Here is an 18681-nt window from a genome sequence, read left to right as displayed (position 1 = left end):
GTCATTACTTACATGATATAGTCCTGTAACTCCTTAGCTCTCCCTTCAATAAAATAAATAGACTGGCCTTCTGTGATATTTCATTGAAAATCATTTTCTGGTTGTTCAGTGATTTTCATGTCCCTTTTCAGACTTCTCTCTACTTTATCAACATGTCAAAACTAGACACTGTAGTTCAGCAACAAGTGACAATTCAAGAATTGAAATAACTTCTTTCCTCCTTGATTTCTCTGTTTATACAGCTGAGATTCCAGGAGGACTTTTTGGTCACAGCACCATATTGGCAGCTGGTTATCCACCATGATTCATTTGTCCTTTGCATTTTGTGCTTCCCAGGATAAAGTCCTCCATCGTGTAAGTATAGCCTCCACGCATTGCTCCTAAATGAATGACCTCATAAATGACCGTATTGAAATGCATGTTTATTTGCCCCCACCTTACAAATGATCAGGTCACCCTGTACCAGTGCCCTGTCCATTTAATTATTTACCCTTCCCTCAGGCCTTGTGTCATCTGTGGAGTTTATCAGTGATGATGCTATGCTTTCTTCCAGGCCATCAATAAAAATGTTTAATATTTTAATGTTTAGTATTTTAAGAGTCCAACATAAATTGCAGTCAGAATATTTCCTTGCTTACAGTTACAAGTTGAGATTTTAGTTAGCCAACTGTCATAAGGTGTGGCATAGCGGGAGGGCTTTTTAATTAAAAATAGCCTGTTGCGCCACGTCAGAGACATTGCAGAAGTCTATTTTTATCACTACTGTCACCTTTACCATCCCAACTTGTTATCTCATTGAAAAAAGGCTTCCTGGCTGCTCTGGAAGAGCAGTTGGATGAGATCACTCCACAGAAGTTCTCAGAGACATGAAAACCTAGGATGTGATTCTATTTTCAGAATATTTGTTTGTTAGTTTGGAGGTTGGTAAAATCAAAACTGGGTGTGGTGGTCTCTGAGCAGAAGAGTTGTTAACTGCTTTTAGAAGTCCTCCTTTAATCTGTATGGGTATGTGTACCAGGGAAGGGGGAAATGTCCAGTTTGGGGCACAGGGTTCAATGTTACCAATTTTTGCAATTTTATAGAAAATCTTTTTTTATTTGGTGTTTTCTAAAATCACTGAGCGAGGATATCACATCACCATTTTTACAAGCAATCGAACAAAAATTAAAAAAATTATGAGCCTTCACGGCTGCAGAAGGAAACCGAATAATTGAAATTGCAGAAACAAGCAGGCAACTGTTCACAGTTCAGAGTTGTGTACATTTGTTTAAAATCTTGTGGCTTTTAAATCAGTTACAGGCTGTTGGGATCAGGACTCCTGATTTCTAAGTGCCAAAGTCTGCCAATACCTAAATCTCACAGTTCTACGGCTTTGGTATTACTGAGCATGAAGTTGCAAGGTTTCCAGGTGCATGCAGAGTGTGGCCTCGGTGGCTCGAGGCGCAGCTGCGGGCTGCGTGTGGCAGCGCTGGTGCACACAGGGCCAGAGCTGTGGGTGAGCGGCAGGGCTGGGGCGCACTGGGGGGTGAAGGGGCCCTGCTATGGGGGCAGAAAAGGGGTGCTGAGAAAGAAGCACCTCGTGCAACAGGGCATTGCTCTGAATGTGTCTGTGGCTGAGGGGATGCAGCGAGGTGGAGGACGTGGCGGGGCGTGCGCAATAGGCAGTGGGGTTCCCAGCGAGCGTCGAAACTGGGGGATTGGCACGCACCCGCGGGAGGCGGCCCCGAGGGCCGGGAGACTACAACTCCCAGCAAGCGTCGCGGCGGCGGCGTGTTGAGCGTGGAGGGGGCGCGTGGGGAACTACAATTACCGGTGCGCCGCGCGGCTGGCCGTGCGAGCGTTGTGCCGGAAGGGGGAAAAGAACTACATCCCCCAGGGTGCCACGCGGCGGGGAGGGGTGGGTCGCTGCCCTGGCCCCGGGCTCTGCGGGGGGGTGGGGCGGAAGCGGGGCTTGTGGGGCTGCAGGCGGCCATGGGCGGTGGGTGCTGCGCGGTGCGGGCTGTGGGCGGGGGCGCCGGTAACCGTTGGGGGCACGTGACTGAGGGAGGGAGGGAGGCGCGGCGGCAGGCGGCGCGGGGGGGCCATTGAGTGCGGCCGCCCCGCGAGAGGGGGGCTGCCGGGCTGGGCCGTTGTGGCGATACTGTCCTCGGGTTTGGTGGCTGTCGGCGACCCCCTTCCCCTGGGGCGGCGGCTTTGCGCGGGACCCGGCAGCCCCGTCGCGCACGGCCCCGCGGGGGCCTTAAGGCGGCGGGGCGGTGGCTGCTCGTCACTGGGCTCTGCCTTGCGTCCCCGGCTGCCTGCGGAACCGCTGTGGGGTCGGGCCTCGAGCAAGGCGGCCCGGCTCGCGTCTGCTTGTGTCTCGTGGGGTTGGGTCCCATCGGCCCGGCCGGTGTCTTGCTCTGGTAGCAGGGAGGGGGTTACGCTGTTGTCGCCAGCATGTCAGCACGGCTTAGGCAGCTGCGGCTCATACACGTGCTGCTGGTCCAGGGCAAATGGCAAAACTAAACCCGAGCAGCTAACCCCTTGTGGGACTCTGCGTTTGCACGGGACAAGATCCATTCGTATGGTTCCTTGTCCAGTCTACTGGTGACTGTAGCTTCTTCATGTGTTTTGAATTGATGATAGTGATGCCAGCACTGTGGGATGGATGTTGGCATTGTCCTGAGAGCTCTTGTTGTTATTTTTTAAAATTATTTTTCTTTTTTTTTTAATAATTAACATTGGGTTATTTCTTTAAGATAATTTCAAAGTAAAATGGTAGTTTCTATTTGACTTGTTTTCTGCCTCTAGATCACTTTTTATGGACTGATGATATTGAAGAGGAAAATGAATGAATGGAACAGTTAGGGCAGATAGGATGTTTGCACTTCATGCTCTTGGCCTACTACAGAAAACAAATAACAGTCTATCTCTGAAGTGACTGAAATCATTGGAGCCGTATGTGCTGAGGAACAGCTCCTCCTTCTTTGAAGGTAAGAAGTGTTTGATGTTCTCCACTAATCCTCTATTATCTGAGAGTATTAGAAGTAGGATCTTGTTTGGTAGTGTTCTCACTATATGTTTACATCTTCTTGCAGGCCTCTTGCACTCTCTGCTTTCCCAGAGAGCATTCAGATTTGCAAGCGTGTTTCTGAGAACATGCCAACATTCATCAGACTGGGTGCTCTTTTGTGATGTAATGTAAAATGAGTCTCTTAAACGTGATGGCCTGCTGCTGGCCAAATGGAGTTGGCATTGTAGCAGAATAAAGAGTATGCCTGTTTTTACATGTTTTACCTTTTTGCTAAGGTACAGTTACTACTTAAAATGCTTTCTAAATGTCTGATTTTTACCCATTTTCCAGGTATTATTGTGTGTTTGCTAGAACGCTTGCTTTTGTGCAGCTATAATTGTGTTTGTTATTTTTCAGCTCTGCTGTCTTACCCTCTTTTCCCTTTCTGTGAAATACATGCATCTCTTTCTTTCTTTGAATATTGCTGCTAGTTTGGCCTTTGCCTCCTCTTTTATGAACTGACACTTTGCAATTTTTTGTTCTGAGCTCCTTCATCCTCTCCAGGTGCATGGCTTTCTTTTGTTTTGAAGTTTATAATTAATGAACATCAACGTGCCTCACTTCTTTCAAAAGCAAGTATAGTTACAATATTCTGTGAAGCACTTCTGCTTGAATGCCTATGTGCTATTGCCTTGTGTTGTTTTATGTTCACTGTACATCTTAGGGTCAGCCATAACTTGTCTGAAACAGCTTGTGTTGTTAAAGCTAAGTGTGCTGGTACTGTTGTATGAACATACCTTTTGTAAAACGATTAAGGTCCTTACTGACAGGCTGTAAAGACAGAAGATATTTCTATGTTGTATCAATCTTTATGTCTTTATAACTGCTTTCATCTTCCATACTAGTTATGTTATTTTTGTAGTTGATCTTATTTTAAAGCACGTCCTACGTATTTTTGTGCATAACTAATACTATGAAACCTTCTGCAAAGTTTGGCATCGTCTTCTAAACTTGCAGTGTCTTTCTTCTTGGTCTCTCTCTGGTAACTATTTTTCACTGACTCTGCTTACTAGTCCTGTTGAGTTTTTGCCTGGGGCTGGAAGCGTGGTTATATCTTTAAAATAGCAAAGGTCACCTGGTTTAAGTGTGCGTATGTGCATCTGAAGATGCATTGAGCGTACATTGTAAGTGGGCAAGGTAGTCAAGTCTACTACAGTGCCTGTGGCAGGAAAAACTTCTAATTCAAAAATTGCCTAAAATGTTTGTGGAGTTCTTCATCCCTTTGGTAAGTAGCTGAGATGTTAGGCAGAAGCACGGAGTGGATCCGCATTACAAGTGGTTGGGTATGTGCTCTTGCCCTGACACACACTTATCCATACTGAAAATCGCAGTGTGTTCTTCCACAGACAAATGCAGTACATGCCATGTGCTAGGGTTTGGCTGCTCCCTGCTTATCTCTGGAGCTGTGCATTACAAGGATTGAATATCATTGGATGGCCATGTCTTTTTTGCCTTGTAGGTACTGAACACTGATCACTGCCTTAACTTCATGTTTGATGTTTAACCCTTCATTTTTGCCTGTGAACTGCTCTCAGTTGCTGACATTGACCCTGCCAAGCCTATGGTGTTTTCCCATGCATAGCAAGCTGGTCAGAAGTGCGTGGTTGCATTTTAATGATAGTCTGGAAAGAATATTCTGAGCACCAGTGTTTTAGACTTGGCAGCAGGGGTATTGTACCTGAAAGTACAATTTTCTAAGCCAGCTGTTTTCTTTCAGTATATTAAGTACCAAGTTGATACGATTTTGTCATTGTAAGCATGTGTATCAAAAGGCAATGGCTGCAAACAAAGGGCCCATTCACGTCCCAGTCACATTCCACTGGCACAAGGTACTACTCTGAGGATGGAGCTTGCAGCTTCTTCTGATTCCTCCTTCCAGAGAGAGCCCTTTTTAGAAAGAAGAGTCTATTGTGGAGGGTGGTTCTTGCAGTGAATATGACTGCAATATAGTGGCAAATCCAGACTAGCCTGTTCTGCTGCATATCCTCAGAGAGAATTCCCAGGGGACCTGTTCAGGTGTGTGCCCAGCTGGGCAGGAGCAGGGCAACACAGCTTTGGGCCTGTAGATGCTGCTTGCCCTGTTTGCCTTGTGAAAAGTTTGTAAAGGGGAAAGGGTCCTTGAATGAACTCAATTAGGAAAAACTTTCAGCTCTTATTCAGCAACTTGCTCTTTCCCTGTTCTGCTCATCCATTGCCCTGTGTACCTCAGGTTCAATGTTAGGGTGTCAAGGGAGAATATAAATACATATCCAAGGATTAAACACTGCCTGGTATTTGCTTTTTACTAATTCTGGACTTACTTCATTCTATGTCTTTTAGATATAGTTAAGTACATGCATATACACTGTTTTCTCCCTCTTAATTTGTTGTCCCAGTTTATAAAAGTTAAGTTTGTGGATTATTTTTTGACTAGAGTTGTGGTGTTCAAACTTCACAGTACTTTAAGGAGGTAGTTTGTCAATCCACCACAAATTAGTTCTGTCCTTGCACATTTTAGAGTATTGCCTCATTCAACATCCCGACTTGAATATGAAAATGAGGCATAGGGGATGATATGACTGGACATCATCTCTCATCTCCATCCCTGTTAGACAGTTCAAGTCAAATAGAGGAGGAGATGGGAAGGGAAAGAAATGGGAAGGTCATTGTTAGCAGCAAATATTGGTGCTTTTGAAACTCTCTGCTTTAATTTGCACCTTGTTTCATAATGCATATTTTCTTTTTCATTAGGTCTGACTTGAGTGCTCATGTATTTTTCCTTACAAATGTTGTTTTTAGGCATTTGCTGTTTCCAGTTGCAGTCCATTCAGCTGCAAAGAAGCTAGAGCAAATTATTTTGATCAAAATATGTGAGAGAAGCCAGGTAAAACAACCAGTTGATAAGAGCTGATTAAATACAGCCTCCTGTCACCAGACTAGCTCTAGCTGGGTTAACTTAAATTGATATTCTGTTTGGCAAATACATCAAGCCTGATTCAACACAATCCGTAAATTTTATCAAGCATAGAAAAAGCATGAGCACAGTAGGCACTTGAAAGTCCTCTGACATAATTACACTGAGTTCTACTGTATTTCACTGTCTGCAAAACATTACATGTATTATCAATCAGTTACTCATTAGAGTGACAGTATTGTCATAAATGTCAGCATGCTTGACATCTCTATTTTTACGTGCCTTCTTTGACCCTTGAACTTGCACTGTTTATGAATACAGCCCTGCAAAGGCATGCATTAGTGACCCATGTTCTAGGGAGCCAGAGCAAGGTCCTCATGCCAGTCCACGAGCACCTTTCAATTTTAGAAACTCTTGTTGTCTAATGTATAAGAGTTTCTAAAAGTGGCATGGCACTCCCACTGCATTGTTCTAGTTCTCTGGAACCACTGCTGTGTGCATTGTGGTATTACTGCAGTGTTTGTCACAATCTCCAAATCTGTCTTTGGTGCTTCCTTTGTGTTCTTTGTCTCTAGTGCCTAGATACATTTCTCTGCTTTCCAAAAGGCATTCCAGCATCTCGGCATGGCTGCCCTTCGAACGATCAGGAAAAGCTTTTTTGACCCCCTTCTGGTCTTTATCTTTCCTATAAACACAAGCTGTGAAAGCCGTTGGGGATGGCAGGCTAAAAATAACTTCTGCCCTCAGTAATCTCTTAAGGAAAGATAAGTCTTCTGACTGGGCACTCTAGATGGATTCTCTGTGATTCCCTACCATCAGGATCACAAATGCCTGTGAGCTGTGCCATCTGCTTTGGAGTCAGAATCGCTGTTGCTTTGACAGTTGCTGTCTCTTAGAGCATCTAGCTCTGGAGACAGTGAGAGTGGGAGAAGGGAAACTTCCTTGCCTTGAGCTCGCAGATCCAGTCAATGCTAACTAGTACTGTAGACTTACTTGATGCTCCTTTGCTTCCAGCTTGTTGGAAAAGGAGGAGATGCATATCCGGAGGGGGAATAGGGTTAGAGGAATGGTGTTAAGAGTTTCACACTGCTGGGATAACTTTGTCCTTTGTGTCAGAGGAGTTATTCACTTCATCCTTTTTCTCATTCTCTCTTTCTTTACAGCAGCCAGGGCACAATGATGGATAACCGTTTTGCTACAGCATTAGTAATTGCCTGTGTTCTCAGCCTAATCTCCACCATCTATATGGCAGCTTCCATCGGCACTGATTTTTGGTACGAATACCACACTCTGTCCCCAGCTGAAAATGTTAGTGAAACTGGCAAAAGCATCTGGGAAGAATTTGTCAGCGAAGAGGCAGATGAGAAGACCTATACAGATGCACTCTTCCGGTGCAATGGGACAGTTGGATTGTGGCGGAGGTGTATCACTGTACCAAAAAACTCTCACTGGTACAGCCCACCAGGTATTTCCAGAGCAATTAGCACTTTTGCTGCTTGTCTCGGATGGCACATGCTAAGTATCTCACAAAAACATCCAAGCTACTTTGTTCTTCCAGAAGAGCTATTTCTAGCTTCTGTGGTTTTTGAATATAGACAATCTAAACTTTTAAAGAAGCGAGGGGAAGAGTGTTCTGTGTCTGTCAGTGCCACAAAATCTGAATTTGACACGTTATACTTGATTTAAATTTAGGATGTAACTTGTTTTTATCTCCCATCTGCTTTCCCACTGGGAATACAGTTACTCTTGCTCTGCCAGTCACTGTCTTTTTAAGAGAGGTTGGAGCATCCAGTAATGGAAGAAATATACTATTTTGTCAAAGGGATATTCACACCTCTTAGCTAGTCATTCATTTTGCTCGCATGTCACAACTGTCCCATTGTGGCATCACCCCAGTTTTTAGTCCTTGTACCATAGTGTTGGATTTCTTTGCAAGAGTGCAGATTTAGAATGAAATGCTTTGTATTCTGTTTTCACGCTGACTGGGGATGGGGGCTAAAAGGAAGTGTGATGAATGCTTGTTTTAATCACTTCAAAATAAGTTTTGAATACATCAATACTATGTATGTGTGTGCGAAGCCCTTCATTTTAACCCCTCTTTTGAAAAAAAAAATTACTTTCAAACACTTTTTCTGAAGAAAAAGCTTTATGTGAAATACTTTTATTTTTTTAAATGAAAACACCTTTTTGGGAAGAAACTTAAATCAGCTCTGCTCAATAACGTTCTCCGTAAATGGGGGAGTATAAAAAAGCAAATATTTCTCTTTTTGTAAATGATCCTATTCTCTCTCTTTTTTAAAAAAAATGTGTTTAATAAGGTGTTACATTATCTACATGGAGATAAGCACAGCTCCATTATGGAACTCTGAGTGCAAGGATATGTAACAACATAGACAAGTATCATGTGCTGTATTTTTTTCCTCCAATCTGTCAAATATGGTACAGACCTCTAGATTATCCATGTGAACTCAAAAAGTCTGCATGTTTGAATGCTGTGCCTCACTGTAGTAAATGTGCAGTATATTTACTGTCTGATAAGGCATCCTACAAATCTGTTTTGAGAGCTTTTTTCTTCTCCAAAATTTAAGTCAGAGGAGCTTCTTAACTGAAAAGGTTGAGAGAAGAGGAGTTGAATGGAGAGAGGGGGAAACAATCTGACAGTAATTGTTGGGGTTTTCTTATTCCAGAACCTGATATGACCACAAATTGCATCAGTTTTTCCCTCTCTGATCAGTTCATGGAAAAATACATAGAGCCTGGAAACCACAATAGTGGCACAGATCTGAATCGGACTTGTAAGTATCTTTTGCTTCTGGCAGGGATTAAAAAAAATACACATCTCCCAAATGCGGTGACTAATGAGGGAGGCATCTGTATCTTTCTCTGCACTTTTTTTACAGTAGCACTGGCAATAGGTTAAAGTATAAAAGGAAAAGTAGGTCCTGTGTGGAAGGTTTTGCTTGTGAATGTAGTGGGAATTTGGGAGTTAACAGATGAAGTGCTACTTTAGCTGAGCCTTCAGTCCTTTGTGGCTAAGCCAGTGAAGGTGTGTGTAGGAGGGAATATAAGAAAATGGGAGAAGGTCATTTTCTAGCACATCTTGCACAAACCTGTGACTCTTTTTCTTTCATGTGCAGATCTCTGGAGGTTGCAGTTCCTCCTGCCATTTGTCAGCCTTGGCCTCATGTGCTTTGGGGCTCTGATTGGGCTCTGTGCTTGTGCCTGTCGCAGCCTTTACCCTGCCATTGCCACTGGAGTCCTCCATTTCCTTGCAGGTAGGTCCACTTCCACCTACCACTTGCCCTCCCTCCTGAAGAAGCCGATAGTGTCAACCATGAGTGAGCTCATTGCACTTTATTGCTTCCTTCCCTAGGGCTCTGTACACTGGGCCTGGTTGGCTGCTATGTAGCTGGGATTGAGCTGCTCCACAAGAAGCTGCCCCTGCCTGATGATGTGAGGGGTGAATTTGGTTGGTCCTTCTGCCTAGCCTGTGTCTCGGCACCTTTGCAATTTATGGCAGCTGCTCTTTTCATCTGGGCAGCTCGCACCAACAGGAAAGAATTCACTCTCTTGAAAGCGTACCGTGTAGCATAAGTGCTACTACCTAAGCATTAGGTTTCCATGTTATAGCCTCTTCTTTTCCCAGCCCTTACCACTTTTGTTCTTCTTTTACTCAGAATTTTGCCTTGTTACTGCATGCTTCTTGACAGTTGAGACAGTATAGCCTGCAGGCCCTGAAGACAAAAACTTCTGGGCTAAATGAGCAAACTGTGCTGGAAGTCTGCAGAATTGAATAGGTTTTTTTACATTTTGAAGACAATCCTCTTTTTTCACATTTTTGTTTTGAACTTAATTTGGTTATTGAATAGCCCCCTTTTTAGGTGTTCATGGCCCTTCCTAATTTTATTATCTTTTCAGCCTGGAGGAAATAGAAGAGGCATTGTGGAGTGAAAGAGGGATAGGAGAAGAAAAGGTGTGGGTAGGTAAGAATAGGCACTGCAGTGCACAAATAATAAGTAATCGGGCATTGTCTGCTATGTGACCCCACAGGCAGTACCTACAAAGAGCACCCAAGAGATGTGGGTGAACATAGAAACCTCTGCGATGGAAATGTTGTAGCTACATCAGTGCTGTAGCTTAGCTTTGAGTCTCTTACTCTCACTTGTTTGCCACTTTTTGTGGCTTCTGCCAAGACTGAAATAAGCAGAACAGCTTACTGTGGGAGCATCTGCACAGCACACATCCCAAACACAGATTCTGTGCTTGCTTTTGCCAAGGAACAGAGTAAGTTGGCCTATGTGGAGCTTTGCGCTGCTATAGCTACACTGCTTCCAGGACCCAGGCTAGTTTGGTATCTACAATGCAAGTGAGTGTGCACTGTGATCTGAACTTGTGCTTTTGCTTGCTGTGAAATAAGACTTTCCTCTCTCTTGTTCTGTTGGAAACAGTCCCTCACAACTTTTCATTTTTAATTTGGCTTAGCGTATGTGTGTATATGTATATAAATTAACTTTTTTTAAAGCTCACCTGTTTATCTTATGTAGCATACAACAGGGTTGTGGGTTTTTCTTCTTTTGTAAAACGGTGCTGCTTTCTTCCCACCTTGCCCAAGAACTATTGTTTAAATGAAATAAAAACAGAGTAAAAGCTCAAAAATTTTATGAGTTGCATGCATTTGGGAGGGTTAGGGAATGATCTGAAATGGATTTTACTTGGGGAAAGAAAAGCCAGTGTCCATACTAATTTTACTTGGGAGAAGAAAAGCCAGTGTTTGTACAAAATATCTTTTTCTATCTTTAGGGAAATGTCATGAGAAACAAGATGTTTGGTTAGATTTCTTATTAAACCGTTCAGCTCCTGCTAACTGTACGTTTTCCTCTCATCATTGTTGGGGGTGGGGGGACAACACCCTGTAATTCCTAATTATCTCACAACCTCTGCATATGTCTCTTCTATACCACTGCAGATCTGCCCAGGCTGGCATGTCTTATTAAGAAAACAGTGTTACAAAACTAAACTGTGTAATTTTGAGACCTTAAACTCCCTCATTTCCTTGCTGCCTGTTTAATATAAGAAATATATTTTAGAAGAAATGAATCCTGTCAAAGTGACTGACTGTGGTGGCAGGAATTCTATGAGAGGCTATCGATGAGACTGACACAAATAAGCATTTTCTCTCTGTTATTTTTTTCTTTGAATAAGTGTTTTTATCCAGGCTGCATTTGCTGGGTCAGCAAACCACCCTAGTCAGTATTTCACTGAAGATGAGGAATCTCTGTTAGTATTGTTTCTTCAGGTTTATCTTTATCTTTGAAAGGAATCAACCTACTTCTCCTTTTATTATCACTGTTGGGATCTTTACAGAATGAAACAAGTTAGACATGTCTATGATGCTAAGAAGCCAAGCTCACCAAAAAAGCTGCAGTATGCACTGTTCATTCAAGCTAACCCTCTTTGCCCTGGTGTTTAGTAATTTTTCACATTTTTTCCTAAGATGTCTTTCTTCCTTCTCTAAAATATCTGAGCCAATTCTAAGGCTAAGAGGGAGGAGATATGCTGCTTTTGTGCAGTATCTGAGAATAATCAGAAATCCTTGCTGCTGATAGGTCCTGATGTAGTGCTTTTTCAGGCTCATTAGGTATCTTATCTTTGACTTATGTAGATAGAGACAAGCTGAGCAGCTGGGCCTTCATTTGTCAGAAATGCTAGGACATGCAAGCCTCAGCTTGGGTCAAAAGGGATGGGAGGTGCTATTCTGCGCTTTGAGAGACAAGAAGAAATCCTATCAGTTATTTTATCTAGTACAGTGATCATTTGTCTTTTGGGTGTTATTTTTAAGCAGCTGGCAGGATAATCTTGTCCTGTTATTGTAATCTCAGCAGTGAGAGCCCTGCTTGCTGTCACTTGGTTGCTCTCTTCCCCCTCTATGTTGTATCAGAAACCTATTTTTCTGAAGTGTAGATCTGAATTCTTGAATGTTAACATTCTTGCTTACAAAAGAAGGATTGTCATGGATAGAAAGGGGAATGTTAGAGGTGCTGTCAGTCCTGGTGTTGTCCGTCCTTTCTTGATCATTTAAATATTAGCAAAACTAGGATTCCCAGCGTTTCTCTCTCTCTCAGGTAAATGCTTGTGGTTTTTCTGAAGTGAAGAAAACAGGCTTTAACTGATAGTTGATTTGAAGCATTTACTTAAAATAATGGCCATTTTTAAGGTTTTCTTCCCCTCCTGTGAAAAGATTTCTTTATCAGAAGGGATTTCAGTAAGAGGGAAAAGCAGATTTCTACAGAAAGAAGGCTAGCTCTTTCTGGAGTCTGGGATGGTGGATCTGCATGTAGCTGTCTTACTTAGTAACTGTGTGCCACGCTCAAGGTAAGTGAGTATAAAGAGTTCTTGGACTGCCAGGTCAGGTGGTCTTAATGGCGTTGGAGGACTGCAGAACAGAGTAGGCACTGGCAATGGAGTAGCTCTGTGCAAGAGAGATGATTAAGCACACTGTGAGATGGATCTTGACCCAGGGTTTGCAGTACAGGCCCTTAATCCTGTGATATAACACACTGGCAGATTCTCTCATCTTACCCAGAGCTTGTCTGCATTCAGAGAAGCCTCTATTCATGATAACACACATATACATGAGTGCAGGCACCCTCACTCAAAAGAGTGAAGAGCACTCCAACTCTGGAAGAAAGTGGTGGTGAGATCAAAGACAGATTTGTGTCCCTCGGCATCTTGTGGTCTGACCATGGGAGATGTTTACTGATATTGGTTCAGTGTTCGAGGGATAAAGCAGACATGTATAGTGAGATGGAGAGACATTTAAAAAGAAAAAGTATGTATGTATGTGCATGTGGGGGAAATGGCTCCCATCTCTAACACTGTTGTATTGTCCCCCATACCTGAGGTGAGCAAGTTGCATTTGTCCTTCAGACATGTCCCATGACCTTACTGCTAGGGATTTAGAAAATGATGGGGTTTTTTGTTTTTTCTAAGACTGTTTGTCTTCCTGTCAACACTGAAGAGCCACTAGGAAAACAGCTCTAGCAGAAAGCTGCACAAAGCAGTGAAGTGATTAGTCTAGATAGTAGCCTCTTACTTATTTTTCCCTGAAGTGATGTTCTCCCTCCACCTCATTAAAATAGCTCAGAGGAGAGGCTGGCTGGCGAGACTGTAAAGATGGTATTTATTATTGTGGCTGTGAAGACAGTGCCCACTGGTATTGAAGAGAGACTGCTAAAAATAGGAGAAGTAGTCAATTCCATTCACATTTTAAATAATGATTAAAAAAAAGCTATAGAGAGCAGACCCAAAAGACTGTTGTTTGAAGAGGAGAGTTCCCTTATGAAACGAATATGTTGCAGGTACTAATGATAGCAGAGCCTTGTGGTGAAGGACCCAAGAGGCCCTTCTAATCTGATGTCATGTCAGGAGTGATGCCCGAGAGTCTAATTTCCCTTTGGATTGTGTGCTGGTTAGGTGGTCCTTTCCTCATGGAAGGTCTGTTGCAAGTTTTCTTGCTACAGTGATAGTGGATGTCCCTTCTACCCTCACCAGAAGAGTTCTTAACTGTGAGGGTCTGAGATTATTTTTTAACTTTTTTTTCTGTTCTTTGTCAGCTATGGTTGGCACCAAGTTGTGTATCACCTTGTAGCCTCTCTCTTACTGTGTTCTGTCAATTCTGTGATTCAAGGTGATGATTTCTGAAAAGCTATTTCCCGTTCATTAGCATTGTGTGCACTCAGCTAGCACCTGCTATTTCAAGAGAAAATCTGAAATGTCAGCACCTTGTCATCATTTTATCTCAGGCTGATTGCCCGTCTCTCTTTGTGTACGTTTCCTGCTTGATTTGATTGTCTGTCTCAACAGATAGAGGATAACGTATTCTTTTGAATCACCTTTTTCATTTCCTCTGGGATAGTCAAAGTTTTGTCTTATAGACCTCTTTATATAGCATGAAATCATCAAAGTTTGTGTTAACTGCAGACTCTGTTCTTGTGACACTATTCCTGCCCTATATTTCAAAACTACAACTTTCACACCTGTAAAGTGAAACCTTTGTTCTAGTTAGTTAGATGTATTGCAGTTGAGGAATACTTATGGCCTGAATGGATATTCTGTAGCTAGAAGTCCATATAGGTATGTGGATGTGACAGTAATAGCATATGCAAAATTACAGTTAACAAGCACCTCTCTGCCTGATACTAAACCTGTACAGAAACCAGTGGCTACTGAAAAAAAAATCTGACGGAGATACTGTGTTTGATTTCTCTCTCCCCTCCCCACCATGTAAAATTGCAACTTTTAAAAATTAGCCAAAAATTAATCATAGGGACAATGTTTTATTTATTGATCAGATTAAAGCAATTGGTTTCAGCCATCTCTCTGTGTTCCCTGCTTTCTGTGCACAGGCAAAGCAGGGTAAAGTGGCTGGTAATTGATTTTTTGCAAAGGATCCAAGCATCTGACTGGCATCAGTTTTCTGAGGTGAAGACTGAAATTTTTGAAGAAAGCTAGAATCTTTTGTTTAATCAAAGTTAATTATTGTTTAATCAAAACCTGCCTTGAAAAAAAAAGTTGGTGAGATTTTTTTAGTAGCCTTCTTTCTTTTCTTTTTCCAGCTTCTCAATCTTTATCTGTCTCATTTTAAGTGTCTGTTATATTGAATGGTTGTAGAATATGATCTCTTTTTAGCTTGATGTTTGCAAAAAAGATAACCTCATGGTGTATTTTGTATCATTGTACATGGGAAGAGGAAACCCTTACATATTTAACTTTCTAATGGACCTACCCTTTGTCGTCTGTAATTTGGGCTAGTTCTCAACATCGGGCATATAGTTGTTGGTTTTTTTTTAAAAAATATTTGGAATATCCATTAAAATAAAATTGATTCAAACAAGCTTAATAGCCTTTCAAAAAAGTCTCTGAGGGAGCATTTCCAGAGGATCGACTTAGCAAGGATCCCTTCTGTCCTGTGGTGCAATCTGCATGCATCTGGAACTTTACTCTTAGTTCTCTTTCCATTTAGCTTCCACAGCTGAATACATGTGAATATATTTTGCTGTGCGACAACAGAACATTAACATGAGCCCCAGATGGGAAACATTCCTATGTTGTGTGTCACCTTTATTGTCCTGATTATTAAAGGGTTAAAAGACAGTGCCCTGCTTCTTAGAAAGGTGGGGGAAAAAAACAGAAAAAAAACATGTAAGGAAGCAGCATGTGTTCTCTTTGTGGAAGGACCATGCTCTGCACAACTGTATGCCTGGAGGAACCACGGGCAGATCCTTTTCGGTGGTGGGAGAGTCCCCCCTCATGTTCCCTTACCTGTAAGTGCAGTGGTGAAGACTCATGTTAGCTGTAACTGTCCAGGTAATATAAGGTGCCCTTTGCACTGTGTAAGCTGACTGTGGTTAAAGCCTTTCCCAGCAGTGTCCAGTGCGATGTGCCATGAGTAAATTCTTGGGCTAAGCTACTGAATTGATACTGCATTGAACACTTTCTTTTCTTTTCTTTTTTCCTTCCTGTGAGGCCAAGTGCAGCTTGTACCTTTAGCTAATTTGGCTCTTTGAGAGATTTATCTGCAAGGTCTGGTCACTAGCACTGTTGGCTAAGTGACCACAGTGGTAGCTTTTTAAACCAAAATGGTTTCTATGTGAATTCACTGAGAAACCTCCCTCATTACCAGACAATTTGCCTGTGACAAACACTTGCAGGAAGGGCTTCAAAGGCATCGGCTGATATATTTATACTGACATTGATTTAGTCATTGATTGACTCTACCACTTAATCACCAAACTGACATAGTGTGTTTCAGAGCACTGGCTGGATGAGACCATGAGATCTGCTGAATGTGCAGGGGAGAACGGATGATAATTTTCTGTGATGCCCCAGCTCTGCCAGCGCGTTTCTGCCTGTGGGCGGTGTTGCTACCAGATGCTGGAGAACTGGTTCCACAGCCTCTTGAAATGGTTCCTTCCACCTTCCTGGGGCTGAGTTCTGCCCTGTAGCCTACTCCCTTAACCCTTCTGATTCCCTGATTTAAAGTACTTGTGTGGGTGATGTTAGGATCCCTGTGACTTTAATGGGGGTTGGCTAAATGGCTGAAGTGAATTGCTTTGTTTGAGAAGAGAGTGGGGTTCATTTTCACCAGAAGTGAAGTTTTCTGAATGCTTTCTGGGGTTGTTGCAGTAGTGTCTCTTGCAAGCAAGTCTTTTTTTGCTTTATGCTCAGGTGACCCTTTTAACTAGCTAGTTCTGATTTGTATTTTGATGTTTACTTCCACACCAGCAAAACAACAGCAGCAGCAATGACAACAGAAAACCACAGCATCCATCTAGTACTAGAACTGCCTGGGTTCTGTAAAGGTTTTCAGATTCTGGAAAGTGGTTACCTCATCTGCAAATGATGAGGACATCACAAAAGGTGTCAGTAGCAGGATGCCCTGGAGAAGTTGCCCCTAACTGCAGAATGCTGAGCTGGGAGGTGAGGGAGGAGCTGGTGAGTAGGGCACAGGCTGAAACGGGAACATAAGTAGTCCCTGCGAGCAGATTGCAGGTTCTGCTACAGCTCTTAACCATTCTCCTTGAGCAAATGCAGAGCTATGTCCTGGAGCAGCACTCGGAGAATTGCATCAACAGCATGAGAAACAGCATGTAAAAATATAGTGATTTCACCTTACTGGCTAACGGGTGCTACACAGGCAAGCGTGGGACTCTGGATGGTGCAGCCTGTAGAGGGGTTTGCTCTGGGGTGCTCCGCAAGAGTAAACAAACCCGGGTGCACCGCGGCCGGCGCGCCACCACACTGTGGGGTTGCTGTAGCCTGGGGGCACGCCTTCTAATGACCCCATGACTGACAAGTCCAGACAAAGGCGAAATCACACTGCAGACCCACACCATAGACATCTTGATGCTGTGGAGCTATTCCCCACAGAACCACCCCCTAATGAGCGTGTTGTTATCTGCTGGGCAGTGCTGTGGGCTGAGCACGAGGTCCACTGCTGATGTACATGCTGTTACTGACTAGAGCTGTGTCGCCTTGGTATGGCTGTGGGCTGGCATTGTTCTGACTGGGTATAAAAAGGCAGTAAGCCACATATGCTTGTGTGGACTCGGACCCATGGTGAGCTGGCCTGCGGACTCGAGGACCCACCCATCAGAAGGGATGCCCCTGATGTCAACAGCGTGGTGAGGAGGAACTGGGGAAAACTATACTGGAGGGGTGGCCCATAAGGGGCGAGAGTGGTTGCTATACTGTGCACCCATTGCTTGAGAATCCAGGGAAAACTATACCAGAAGAGTGGCCCTGGAGGAAAGGGCGAGAGAGGTTGTTGTACTGTGCACCCATGATTGAACTGTAGAGCTCTGATATGTATATATTTTCAGTACTGTCATATTTCTAGCTTTGCTATACTGTTAGCTTTGTTATAACCTCTTAGCTCTAATAAATTCTCACACTTGACAAATTATGATCTCTTGAGTTCAGTACAACTAACCTTGGGATCCGAAAGAATCCCAGACACCCCTCTAGTGGCGTGTCACACTGGAACGAGGGTGAAGAGAAGGCGGTAGCAGCCAGAGCTGTTCCCTGCAAGGAGCAGAAAGAAATAAGTAGTGTTATGGGAAGAGGAAGTCAAACCTGTTTTGGAGGAGAAGAGGTGTTTTATCTCCAGCTACCTTTGTGAGCTGACAGCAGTGTCATCTTCCAGGCAACAGAATTTTTATTCCCCTTTTCTGTCTCCTTGCTTCCTCCTCCCAGCTTCTTCATTGATCCTCCTTCTCTATTCTCTCTCTCTTTCATAGCCTTTTTAACCACAGTAAGTAAACAAGCTACTCATTTCAGAAGTATGTTGGGCCCTACTCAGAGGCCCAAAGTCCATCCACATCCCTGTTAGGCACTCAGTTAGGTGCTTCTGGAGGCCTAACACCAACAAATTGAAAATGCTAGGCACAGGAAAGTTTGTTAGGCCCTGTAGCTATGGCCCTCAATTCCTTTGAAGTACTGGAGCCCTTTTCAGATGGTCTGGATCCCATTGACTCTGCTCTATCAGATGCTCAGCTTATAATTAAATTCTCTGCATCCAGTGGTTACAGAATGAGAAATAACCAGATTAATTTGCAGCAGAAGATTTAGGTACTATATTCTGGGCTAGAGGAGCTCTCATTCCTTCCAGCCCTCTATTTCTATTACACTCCCTACCTTGGGCCACCTTCACCACAGGAGAAGCAAGTATGAAGTTGAAGGCTGCTTCATGTTTGGGCATTGTCAGTGTTCAACACCCTGGCAGGGATGCAGGGCTCAACTGACTGAGGAGCAAAAACCCTCTATAGTGAGATAATGCACAAGAATGCAAAGGTCAACTGGTGATGACAATTTGTGTGTGTGTGGGGGGGGGTTCCCCCCTCATTTTTCAGGAGCTGTATGTTATATTAAGCTCAAGTTATCCTTTATTTCCAGTACTTTTTAGATTAACTTCTAGAGTTCCTAGAAATTATGCCCGTCTGCTTTGCCTTCTGATGGGAAGGGAAGATTCTCAACAAAAATATTGCTGATTCCTTACTCCCCTGGCTCAACAGAAGATTCTTAAGTGTTACTTGCAGCCATGAGAAGTAAGTGGAACCGAAAGAGTCACCGATAATGAAAGTTTAAGAAGATGAATTTCAAGCAAAGGTAATGTTCCCTGTCAGTTTAGTATTTTTGGGTGCAGTAACATAGGAGATGCATAAAAGATAAAAGAAGT

At 43.2% G+C, this 18681-nt stretch overlaps 2 protein-coding genes across 9 annotated transcripts in view; both read left to right on the top strand.

The window, feature by feature from the left end:
* The first annotated feature begins 1897 nt into the window (after window positions 1-1897).
* Window positions 1898-10809, top strand: CLDND1 (claudin domain containing 1). 6 transcript variants are annotated; one of them, XM_064520394.1, is made up of 7 exons: window positions 1898-1978; window positions 2791-2972; window positions 3078-3288; window positions 7112-7410; window positions 8633-8740; window positions 9083-9220; window positions 9319-10809. In XM_064520394.1, the coding sequence occupies exons 3-7, from the start codon at window positions 3254-3256 to the stop codon at window positions 9537-9539; spliced, it is 801 nt and encodes a 266-aa protein (XP_064376464.1). In that variant the 5' UTR covers window positions 1898-1978; window positions 2791-2972; window positions 3078-3253; the 3' UTR covers window positions 9540-10809. The 6 variants fall into 6 exon arrangements, with proteins under 6 accessions (XP_064376464.1, XP_025949751.1, XP_025949754.1 ...); XM_026093966.2 differs by having other exon boundaries at window positions 7109-7410; XM_064520389.1 differs by having other exon boundaries at window positions 1927-1992; window positions 7109-7410.
* Window positions 10810-10946: 137 nt separating this feature from the next.
* LOC112979629 (phospholipase A2-like) overlaps window positions 10947-18681 on the top strand; it is a 35440-nt gene continuing 27705 nt past the window's right edge. For all 3 annotated transcript variants that reach the window (XM_064520417.1, XM_064520412.1, XM_064520409.1), the window contains exon 1: window positions 10947-18611. The gene's annotated coding sequence lies outside the window, so the exon portion shown is untranslated. The remainder of the gene's footprint in view (window positions 18612-18681) is intronic.

The sequence above is a fragment of the Dromaius novaehollandiae genome, chromosome 1 (genome assembly GCF_036370855.1).
Source record: "Dromaius novaehollandiae isolate bDroNov1 chromosome 1, bDroNov1.hap1, whole genome shotgun sequence".
Lineage (NCBI taxonomy): Eukaryota > Metazoa > Chordata > Aves > Casuariiformes > Dromaiidae > Dromaius > Dromaius novaehollandiae.
Note: the sequence above shows the minus strand (reverse complement) of the source record. Positions and strands in the feature narration are given on the sequence as shown.